The sequence below is a fragment of the Rhinoderma darwinii genome, chromosome 1 (assembly GCF_050947455.1).
Source record: "Rhinoderma darwinii isolate aRhiDar2 chromosome 1, aRhiDar2.hap1, whole genome shotgun sequence".
NCBI classification, from domain to species: Eukaryota; Metazoa; Chordata; class Amphibia; order Anura; family Rhinodermatidae; genus Rhinoderma; species Rhinoderma darwinii.
The window spans coordinates 262,226,305-262,238,685 of NC_134687.1; the positions used below are offsets into that span (position 1 = coordinate 262,226,305).

The 12,381-nt window shown below is 44.4% G+C and overlaps 1 protein-coding gene across 3 annotated transcripts in view; it reads left to right on the plus strand.

Annotated features, from left to right (window-relative positions):
- SEMA6B (semaphorin 6B) overlaps positions 1 to 12,381 on the plus strand; it is a 467,458-nt gene that overhangs the window by 142,935 nt on the left and 312,142 nt on the right. For all 3 annotated transcript variants that reach the window (XM_075863818.1, XM_075863808.1, XM_075863825.1), the window contains one exon: positions 9,184 to 9,282. In XM_075863818.1, the coding sequence (XP_075719933.1) occupies positions 9,184 to 9,282 (99 nt within the window). The remainder of the gene's footprint in view (positions 1 to 9,183; positions 9,283 to 12,381) is intronic.

Consider the following 12,381-nt stretch of genomic DNA (forward strand, 5'->3'; position numbering starts at 1 on the left):
GCATCCGGGGGTCGGCCCTGTTCAGGCCGCGTCATGTGCATGGCTCGTTATGGATTGGCTGCCCGGCCGCCGCGTCATCTCGGGGAGGGAGTGGCCAGTACTATTTATGTCCGGCATTTCACTCGGCTCGTGTTCGACCAGCTGACTAGTGTCGTGCACGAGCCGGGTGAATGTTATGAGACACGCAATAGGTGTCTCCCGGCCATATAATCAAATATTGTGACCCCTGATGAAGCACCTTGACCACTAGCGGTGCGAAAACGCGTAGGGACACGTTTTCAGTGGCACGGATTGACCAGGTGTTATATCATAATACAGTTAGGGGGAATTACTGCTTAGCAGTATGTGGTGCTAACAACAGCACCCTCAATTGCTCCTCCTTCTGTATGGTCTACCGTGCTTACGCCTTTACAGTACATTTGGCTATCCAGCCCAATATTAGTATGGTGTTTCTATAATAAAAATCGAATTTCAATCGTTCATATAGGCAGTGATACAATTCATGAACCTTCATTGATTCAAGCCGGAGTTGGTCACATTAATTTCAACCTTCTACAAACCCCTCGCTGCCGGGGTATAGCTTTTAGTTCATACAGCCTGTGATGTATTTTGGTGATGATTTCTTTAGGAGCCCTGGGAGTGAGCCAATACCAGTTCTCCTTTCACTGTAATTTGTGTAGGTACTTATACTACTATGACACAGATGGCAATTGGGGTATGTGTCAGTGTCATTCATTTAACACAGTTTGTTATTTTGCAACGGTATTCAGTTACGGACAGTCTGATGTTATACTACTACAGACTCACTTGGATGTTATGCTACATCAAAGTCTATGCCGGATTATCAAATGCGTGCTAGAAATCAGTCTGTACTGATTCCTACCTTATACGAGTCTAACAATACATACAACTGGTGGTTTTTAAGGACCCTTACACATAATATTACAAGCTGGCAGTGTGTGCTAGGAGCATATCAATGGTTATTCGATACAACATTCAAAGTTTTCCCTACTGGGTTTTCCATTATCAGGACTTAACCGCAGAAGCCCTTGTGGTACTACAGTATATTACTTACAAATATCCAACTTTTCTGTCACCTACAAACAGTCAGTACCTCGTTCAAATGATCTCAGAGCAAACCGGCATAGAATAACTCACTCCTCACATCACTTTTTCTGGTTAACAATATAATTGCCGGCAAAAATTCTCTCATGTCTTTCATATCAACAATTCAAGGTTTACACATATTCAACAACAACTCAAGATCACGTACGCACCTGCAATCATTTATCACACAAAAAGTTTTTTTTAACATACCTTTTTGGATCCATTCTTTCATACCATTCCTGGATAAATTTCCCGGCATCCAGAAGATGTGACGTTATGACAGCTAAATCTCCAAGCATTACACAATACATGTGTGAAAGGTTGTGTAATTCACAAATGTAATGCCCCGACCTCTTTAGACGATCAATCTCCCGGGTTTCAGTACCAAAAACTGTTGAGGAAGTCATCGCTCAAAATATATATTAGACTGAAATTTATACAAGTGTTCCAACAGACACTCTGTAAAGGATCTGCCAGACACAGCTTCTGTGTCGACGCCCGTGGTTAATCAGTCTGCATCTGCTCCTAGGTCAGATAGAGTCACTCGGTCTGCTACCACTCAGGCTGGTAGGCTGAGGAGTGGGAGAATCTATCACAGCCTGGCCAGACGCCCTCGGTCTATTTATACCTTCTTTTGCTTCTTGTCTTTGCCTGTGATTCTCTCTTGTTTACTGGCTCTGCTGTTCCAGCTATTACTATTGACCTCTGCTTTATATTGACCTTGGCTTTACTGACTACGCTCCTGCTCTGCGTTTGGTACCTCGTATACTCCTGGTTTGACTCGGCTCGTTCACTACTCTTGTTACTCACGGTGTTGCTGTGGGCAACTGCCCCATTTCCCTTAGCTTCTGTGTACCCTTGTCTGTTTGTCTGTCGTTCACATATTGAGCGTAGGGACCGTCGCCCAGTTGTACGCCATCGCCTAGGACGGGTCGTGTAAGTAGGCAGGGACTGAGTGGCGGGTAGATTAGGGCTCACCTGTCTGTCTCCCTACCCCATCATTTAATAATCACAGGCCCATATACCTTTTCTACCCTGGTTCCTACTACTATGGACCCCCTTGAGACCCTGGCTCAGCAAATGCAGGGTCTCTCCCTACAGGTCCAAGCCCTGGCTCAGAGGTGCGACCAGCGTGATGCTAACCAGCCCTCCACCTCACCTCTTGAACCCCATCTCAAGTTGCCTGACCGGTTCTCAGGGGATCGGAAGACTTTTTTCTCCTTTCGAGAGAGTTGTAGGCTCTATTTCCGTCTAAGGCCCCACTCCTCAGGTTATGAGAGCCCGCGAGTGGGTATTATTGTCTCCCGGCTCCAGGACAGCCCCCAAGAATGGGCCTTCTCCTTGGCTCCTGACGCCCCTGAACTTTCCTCTGTTGACCTTTTTTTTCCGCTCTCGGGCTCATCTATGACGAGACTGACAAGACTGCCTTTGCCGAGAGTCAGCTGGTGACCTTACGACAGGGTAAGAGACCCATTGAGGAGTACTGTTCTGACTTTAGGAAGTGGTGTGTAGCTTCTCGGTGGAATGACCCTGCCTTGAGGTGCCAGTTTAGATTGGGTCTGTCGAACGCCCTGAAAGACCTGTTAGTTAGCTATCCCTCGTCTGACTCTCTAGATCAGGTTATGGCTTTAGCGGTACGTCTTGACCGACGGGAACGATGACTTGAACGTTTTTGTGCCTTCTCCTCTTTCTTCCCCATGATAGCACCCGAGGTTCCGTTGCTTCGTTCTTCCACGGAAAATTCGGATGAACCAATGCAACTCGGGGCCTCTGTGTCTCCCCAACAACGTAGAAAGCTCCGCAGGAACAATGGTCTCTGCTTCTACTGTGGGGATGACAAGCATCAAGTGAACAACTGTCCTAGGCGTAAGAATAAGCAGCCGGAAAACTTCCGTGCCTAAGTGACCATCGGGGAGGTCGCTTGGGCGCACAGGTATTTCCCGTAAATATGAAACCTAATAAGATCTTGCTTCCCTTTCAGGTCTCTTTTGAGGGTAGGTCTGCCACCGGCAGTGCCTTCGTGGATTCAGGGTCTTCTGCTAATATTATGTCTGTGGAATTTGCTATGTTTCTAGCTATGCCATTGATTGATTTACCTAAACCTGTCCCGGTAGTGGGTATCGACTCCACTCAACTTGCTAATGGTTATTTTACACAGCATACCCCTGTTTTTTAACTCCTTGTTGGCTCCATTCATTTGGAGCAGTGTTCTGTACTGGTGATGCAGGGATTATCGTCCGATTTGGTTTTAGGCCTTCCCTGGTTGCAGATGCATAATCCCACGTTTAACTGGAGTACTGGGGATCTTACTAAATGGGGTAATGAATGCATGATGTCCTGTTTTTCTGTTAATTTTGTTTCTCTCCCTGAGGAGGTGAACACTCTACCTGAGTTTATTCAGGACTTCGCTGATGCTTTTTCTAAAAAGGCCTACGAAGTGTTACCTCCTCATAGAGAATACGATTGTGCAATCGATTTGGTACCAGGAGCTAAGCTCCCTAAGGGTAGGTTATTTAATCTCTCTTGTCCCGAACGTGAGGCCATGGGAGAACATATCCAGGAAAGCCTGGCCAAGGGTTAGATTCGCCCCTCTACTTCTCCGGTAGGTCACTGTAAGGAACCAGTATCCCCTTCCTTTGATTCCTGATCTCTTCAATCAGGTTCAGGGGGCCCAATGGTTCTCTAAGTTTGATCTTCGGGGGGCTTATAACCTTATCCGAGTCAGAGAAGGGAATGAGTGGAAGACTGCGTTTAACACGCGTGAAGGTTATTTCGAATACCTCGTCATGCCCTTTGGGTTGTGTAATGCTCCCGCGGTCTTCCAGAATTTCATAAATGAGATTTTAAGAGACTACCTGGGGGTATTTCTTGTAGTGTACCTTGATGACATACTTGTGTTTTCCAAGGACTGGTCCTCCCACGTTGAGCATGTCAGGAAGGTGCTCCAGGCCCTTCGGGAAGACAAACTCTTTGCTAAATTCGAAAAATGTGTGTTTGGGGTGCAGGAGATACCATTTTTGGGTCAAATCCTCACTCCTATTGAATTCCGCATGGACCCTGCCAAGGTTCAGAATGGGTCCAACCTGCTTCCCTGAAGGCGTTACAGTGCTTCTTGGGGTTTGCTAATTATTACAGGAGATTTATTGCTCGGTCATCGCTAAGCCTCTTGCGGATCTTACTTGCAAAGGTGCTGATCTCCCCCACTGGCCTCCGGAGGCGGTCCAGGCTTTTGAGATTCTTAAGAAGTGCTTTATCTCTGCCCCAGTGCTGATTCAGCCTAACCAAATGGAGCCATTCATCGTGGAGGTTGACGCGTCCGAGGTGGGAGTGGGTGCTGTCTTGTCCCAGGGTACCAGGTCCCTCACCCATCTCCGTCCCTGTGCCTACTTCTCCAGGAAGTTCTCGTCCACTGAGAGTAACTATGATGTGGGCAACCGCAAACTCTTAGCCATTAAATGGGCATTTGAAGAGTGGCGCCACTTCTTGGAGGGGGCTAGGCACCAGGTAACGGTCCTTACCGACCACAAGAATCAGGTCTTCCTAGAATCTGCCCGGAGGCTAAACCCGAGACAAGCTCGATGGGCGTTGTTTTTTACTAGATTCAACTTTGTGGTCACCTATAGGGCTGGGTCTAAAAATATTAAAGCTGATGCACTGTCGCGTAGCTTCATGGCCAGCCCTCCTTCGGAGGAAGATCCTGCTTGTGTTTTGCCCCCAGGTATAATAATATCCTCTGTTGATTCTGACTTAGTCTCCGAAAATTGCGGCTGATCAAGGTTCAGCTCCCGGGAACCTTCCTGAGAACAAGGTGTTTGTTCCCCTGCAATTCCGGCTAAGGGTACTCAGGGAAAATCATGACTCTGCACTATCTGGCCATCCAGGCATCCTGGGTACCAAGCACCTCATTGCTAGAAACTATTGGTGGCATGGGTTGCCTAAAGACATTAAGGCCTACGTCGCCGCTTGTAAAATTTGTGCTAGGTCCAAGACTCCCAGGTCCCGACCAGCGGGCTTACTATGTTCTTTGCCCATTCCCCAGAGATCTTGGACCCATATCTCCATGGATTTTATCACCGATCTGCCTCCATCTCAAGGCAAGTCGGTGGTGTGGGTTGTAGTAGACCGCTTCAGTAAGATGTTCCACTTTGTACCCCTCAAGAAACTACCCAATGCCAAGACGTTAGCTACCTTGTTTGTCAAACACATCCTGCGTCTCCATGGGGTTCCTGTCAATATTGTTTCTGACAGAGGGGTACAATTTGTTTCATTGTTTTGGAGAGCCTTCTGTAAAAGTTGGAGATTGATCTGTCCTTCTCCTCGGCCTTCCATCCTGAAACTAATGGCCAAACTGAGAGGACTAATCAGTCTCTAGAACAATATTTAAGGTGTTTTATCTCTGACTGTCAATATGATTGGGTCTCCTTCATTCCCCTCGCCGAATTTTCCCTTAATAACCGGGTCAGTAACTCGTCAGGGGTCTCCCCTTTTTCTGTAATTTTGGGTCTAATCCACGGTTCTCCTCCGTTTCACCTGGTAGTTACAAAAATCCCAAGGTAGATGTCGTTCATCAGGAACTGTGCACAGTCTGGGCCCAGGTTCAGAAGAACCTAGAGGCGTCTCAGAGCATACAAAAGACTCAGGCATATAGAAGACGTTCTGCTAACCTCTTGTTTGTGGTCGGGGATCTGGTGTGGCTGTCTTCAAAAAAATTGCGCCTTAAAGTTCCGTCCAAAAAATTTGCTCTCCGCTTTATAGGGCCGTACAAGGTCATTGAGGTCCTTAACCCTGTCTCCTTCCGGCTGGAGTTACCCCCGTCTTTTCAAATACATGACGTGTTTCATGCCTCCCTCCTGAAACGCTGCTCCCTGTCCTTGGTTACCTCGAAGAAACCTCCGGTCCCTGTTCTCACCCCTGAAGAGGTAGAATTCGAGGTGGCCAAGATTGTGGACAGCAGGATGGCCCAAGGCTCCCTCTAGTACCTGGTCCATTGGAGAGGATACGGGCCTGAGGAGAGGACTTGGGTACCCGCCCGGGATGTTCGCGCTGGGGTATTGCTCAGGAGGTTCCATCTTCGCTTCCCAAATAAGCCAGGTCCACCTAGGAAGGGTCCAGTGTCCCCTCATAAAAGGGGGGGTACTGTAAAGGATCTGCCAGACACAGCTTCTGTGTCGACGCCCGTGGTTAATCAGTCTACATCTGCTCCTAGGTCTGATTGAGTGACTCGATCTGCTACCACTCAGGCTGGTAGGCTGAGGAGTGGGAGAACCTATCACAGCCTGGCCAGACGGTTCTAGCTCCCGCCCTTGGCCTATTTATACCTTTATTTGCTTCTTGTCTTTGCCTGTGATTCTCTCTTGTTTCCTGGCTCTGCTGTTCCAGCTATTACTATTGACCTCTGCATCATATTGACCCTGGCTTTACTGACTACGCTCCTGCTCTGCGTTTGGTACCTCATACACTCCTGGTTTGACTCGGCTCGTTCACTACTCTTGTTGCTCACTGTGTTACCGTGGGCAACTGCCCCATTTCCCTTAGCTTCTGTGTACCCTTGTCTGTTTGTTTGTCGTGCACATACTGAGCGTAGGGACCGTCGCCCAGTTGTACGCCGTCGCCTAGGACGGGTCATGCATGTAGGCAGGGACTGAGTGGTGGGTAGATTAGGGCTCACCTGTCTGTCTCCCTACCCCGTCATTACAATCTTATTGGAAAATAATGTAATTTTACATTTTCACTGCCCAATTCTAAAGAAATCTATGAAACACCTGTGTGGTCAAAATGCTTACTACAACACTAGATGAATTCATCAAGGGGTATAGTCTCCAAAATGAGGTCTTTTTTGGGGTGTTTCCTTTTTTTGGCGCCACAAGACCTCTTCTAACCTGACTTGGTGCCTGAAATATAATCGAGGAAAAGAAAGGCCCTAAAATCCACTAGGTGCTCCTTTGCTTCTGGGGCCTTTGTTTCAGTTCATTAGCACACTAGGGCCGCATGTGGAATATTTCTAAAAACTGCAGAATCAGGGAAATGAATATTCAGTTTTGTTTCTCTGGTAAAAACCTTCAGTATTACAGGAAAAAATGATCAAAATGATTAAAAAAAAATGAAAAAATTAAATTTGCGAATTTCCCTTCCATTTTTTAAAATTCCTGTGAAACACATAAAGGGTTAGGATACTTTAAAGGGTGCAGTTATGAAAATGGGGTGATTTGTGGGGGTTCCTAATATATAAGGCCCTCAAAGCCACTTCAGATCTGAACTGTTCCCTAAAATAATAGGCTTTTGAAATTTTCTTGAAAATTTGAGAAATCGCTGCTAAACTTATAAGCCTTGTTATTAAAAAATAAAAGGATGTTCAAAAAATGATGTCTACATAAAGTAGACATATGGGAAATGTCAAATAGTAACTATTTTGTGTGGTATAACTATATGTCTTACAAGCAGATACATTTGATTTTAGAAAAATGCAAATTTTTGCAAATTTTTTCACCCAAAAAATTGAATTTATCGACCAAATTTTTTCACTAACATAAAGTACAATATGTCACGAGAAAACAGTCTCAGAATCGCTTGGATAGGTAAAAGCATTCCAAAGTTTTTACCACATATATTAACACATGTCAGATTTGAAAAATGAGTCATTTGGTCCAAAAGTAGCTGCGGCGGAAAGGGGTTAACAACGGATCAACTGTCAGATTTATTTGGCTGTTTTGCATCAGGGTGTTCCAAAATTTGAATCCATTTCCCGGCCGTCTGACCGTTTTTTAACACCATTCGCCATCCGTTTTACATGGATAGTGAGGCCAGGCGCTTCTCTGGTAGAAGTAGAGGCTAGGGTGTCGCCCGGGGATTCCGCTCTTAGAGAGAGCCTCTACGTCACTATCCAAATGGACAGTGACGTCAGGGACTCTCTCTAGAAGCGGAATATCCAGCCAGTGCGATCTGACACCGGAATTCTGCTCCTAGAGGGAGTTTGGGTGGCACTATCTACATTAGGGGGTGCGATGCTATCTAGAGCAGGGGGGTTGCTATCTGCAGGGGGGTGACACTATCTACAGTGGGAATGGAGAGACGGCAGGGGGCTCCCTCTAGGTGGGGAATCCTCGACCAGAGCGCTGGCCGGGGATTCTGATCCTAGAGGAAGCTTAGGTGGCGCTATCTACAGAGGGTTTTGCGCTATCTACAGTTGGGGGGTGTATTCCGGGCCTCTCAAAGCCTCAGCAGACATGAGAGTGCCGTGTTGCTCACATTGAAACAACACTGCACTCATTAAACCCTGTTTCAGGCTGCCAACGTTCATATACGTGACCACTGCACGTAACAGCGGAAAAAAAGATCTTCTGGATCAACAGTCATCAATAAGGTGTGCTCCCTGTTGGTGCACAGGGGAGAGATACTGGACCCAGATATCTTTATCATTTTGGCACAATGCTTCATTTCTGTAAGCCACCTGATGTTATATAGTGAAAACTCTCCAAAAGAGTTCCTCGTTGAGAAGACCACCCCGCAATCTATACCAGATTTTTCAGAGACGGATTTTCTATTCCCGTATCTGTTTGTATTGGCCTCTTTCTTTGAGAGAACAACCCCACCAGAAGACGATTTTTCACAGCAAGTTTGGGTGGTCACCTGAAAGAGGTTTCACTGTATTTGCACAAATATTTTGGCCAACGTCTATAATAAATTTTACGCATTTTATGACTTTTATTAGCCACACTTTTTCTAGACAATCATTAAAACCATTGAGGTAATAGGCGTAAAAAGTCTCTAAAACACATACATTTGGTGCATGTCACTTTTTTTGCACAATTCGTGACAGGATTCTGGTGCTTTTTTCTATGCAAATCTTCACATTGTCTTAAAAATAATATTTTGTTGCAATAGCATTAAATGATAACGTTTTTTCATGTTGGAACAGGTTGTTTTGTTTTGGTGCTTCTGATGTTTTTTTCTTATTTTTTCCTTCTTCTTCTTCTTCTTAATATTATTATTATTATTATTATTATTATTATTATTATTATTATTATTATTATTATCTCATTGGATTTTCCTTAATTGTAATCTCCTTCTGTTCAATAGGAGGAGTGTAAAAACTTTGTGAAAGTTCTTCTTTTGCGTGGAGAAACCCTGTTTGCTTGTGGAACAAACGCTTTCAACCCCATATGTGCAGACTTCAGTGTAAGTATTAACTTTTCCTCTAAACCTGGTTCCCTAAGGAAAATTGTATAGCATATTGTACTTTGTTCCTGTCTGCCAGGAGCATATTAATTATAGCCCATTGATTAACATACTGGAGGGAATTTATGAACTTTTCTGCGCCAGTATATACTGTAAATATATATGCCTTGACAAAGATCCCATAGAGATGGATCGAAACGTTGCCTGCCTAGGGTGAATAAACACACCATTTTTTTTCACCAAGTTCCTTGGAGTGCTGCCTCTTAATTTTTTTTGGATTTCATTAACAAGGGTTCCTAGCCTCAACCTAGGAAGCCTGCACCCACTACTGTTGCTATGCTGCTTTATTCTTTTTATCATTTTATATCCTCTGTGATGGGACTGAAACGTAGCATCTGACTTGGATTAAATAAACCACATTTTCTATTTTTTAAACTACTTTTTGGAGTGCTGCGATCATTTCGTTTTGGTGTATCTATAGGGATCGTTTGGATTATGGTCAAGTTCGCATAGCACCCTATGCCTTATCTGTTGAAGTGCTGCTACCTCCTACCTGATATATATAGATATATACACACTCCTCAAAATTGAAATTGCAACACCAAGAAGGAAAAGTTTTGGAATTTTGGGAATCACAGGATCTATAGACATGTTAGTGATATGCAAATGATAAAAAATGGAAACAAAATATTCCAAATATCTTGATTTATTCAGTATCGAGTATTAACTCAACTCACAGAAAAACAACCACTTACACGCCTTGGCATTCTATCAATGAGGTCATTAATGGTTGTCTGAGGAGTGTTATGCCACACTGAATGCACTTAATGAGGCTCTGTCACCACATTATAAGTGGCGTATATTGTACATGATGTGATCGGCGCTGTAATGTAGATTACAGCAGTGTTTTTTATTTAGAAAAACTATCATTTTTGACGGAGTTATGACCTATATTAGCTTTATGCTAATGAGTTTTTTAGTGGACAACTGGGCGTGTTTTACTTTTTGACCAAGTGGGCGTTGTGGAGACCAATCAGCGTCATACACTATATCGCTATGTGCAGCCACATAAACACACATTAACGTTACTGCAGTGTCCTGACAATGAATATATATTACCTCCAGCCGGGATGTGATGTTTATTCAGAATCCTGACACTTCGCTAACACAATCCCGACACTACAGCACAGCAAGTGTAATCTCGTTTGAAGTGACCGTTTACAGCGTAATCTCGCAAGATTACGCTTGCTGTGCTGTAGTGTCGGGATTGTGCTAGCGAAGTGTCAGGATTCTGAATAAACATCACTTCCCGGCTGGAGGTAATATATATTCATTGTCAGGACACTGCAGGAACGTTAATGTGTGTTTATGTGGCTGCATATAGCGATATAGCTATAGCGCTATGTTCTGTGTAAATGAATGGAGAGAAGTGTGTGACGCTGATTGGTCACTGATTGAATGTTTTTCTTAATAAAAAAACACTGCTGTAATCTACATTACAACGCCGATCACATCATGTACAATATAGGGCACTTATAATGTGATGACAGAGCCTCTTTAAGCACGCAAATCATCAATATTGTTTACTGGCAGCTCCCTTTGCAATTGCCGACCAATGATGTCCCATAATGTAATGCCGAGCTGTTGGTGTACCTGACATGAAGACTAGAAGGGTCCGGCTACCGTAAACTATGCCACCCCACACCATTATCCCAGAAGTAAGACCGGTGTTCCCTTGTGAGGTTCTCTTCATGGCGTTACCAACGTGGTCTCCAGACTAATCTTCAGCTATCAATACGTTAAAAACAAATGCGGGATTCATCGCTGAAAACCTCCATTGCTGTCTTGCTGTGCACCATGATAGTGTAGTGGAATCACTTGCAATTCCCAGAGTGCAAGTTTATGGAATTGCCCTATAAGCGATTCCCCAAAGGCAGCTGGAGACTGTCTGGATTAAGCGTGCAAATAATTCGCTACCTCAAATCTGTAAATTCTCTGATCAGCAGAGTCTAAGGTTACTCTATGGTCTTCACCAGAGCCCACCGCAAGTTAGGTTGGATTTGGTTGAATAGAACCCAGGTTACATAAACCGAATGCGGTGTTGGATAGGAGGTGCAATGCAGGCAATACCATAACAGAAAACCAGACAAGCCAGAGGGGTAATCAGCAAACAGAGTACACAAGCAGGATAGACTGTAAATCCAAGTCACAAAACAGAAGATTACCAGGAGTTGCAAAGGTCAAAATCAGCTGAGAGCAGAATGTCCATCGGTGAGCAAAAGGGTTAATCCAAAGACAAAGCCGAAGTTCCAAGAATCCAAATAGTCAGTGAATACAGGGTATAATCATGAGCTTGATCTGATACTTGCATACACCAAGAAATTAACACAAATGAAGGAACTGATCAGACTTAAATACTCCACCCTAGAATCTGATAGGATGCAAAAAGAGAAAGGAGATTGACTCTGCAACTCAAACCAAAACCACCCAGAAGCTAGGCTAGTATTCATGACAACCTTAAAGAAACAGACGTTTCCTAACAGTACCCCCCTTTCTACGAGGAGCCACCGGAGCCTTAAACCTCGGCCTAAGTTTTAAAGGAAACCTCAAATGAAAGGCTTTAACTAAACGACTAGAATGGACTGAATAGGCAGAAACCTAAGTTCGTTCTTATGGCCCATACCCCTTCCAGTGCACCAACTACTGGAGAGTACCCCTGACCCTTCTGAAATCCACAATCCTATGAACGTCAAATTCCATATCTCCTATCTGAACAGGAGGAGGAGGTTTCGTGAGTGGATTAGATGGTGGTACATATTTTTTAAAGAGAGATTTGTGAAAAACATCATAACTTTTAAACGATCAAGGAAGAGCCAGGCGAATAGACACAGGGTTAATTTCTTCAACAATTTCAAACGGACCAATAAACCTAGGAGCAAACTTACGAGACGGTACTTTTAGTCGCAGATTGTTAGTAGAAAGCCACACCTTTTGACCCACACTAAACAAAGGACCCAACGTACGTCTTTTGTCAGCATTTTTCTTTTGAATGACTTGGGAGTTCTTCGGGTTCGATTGAGCCCAAACTTTGCACAGTTT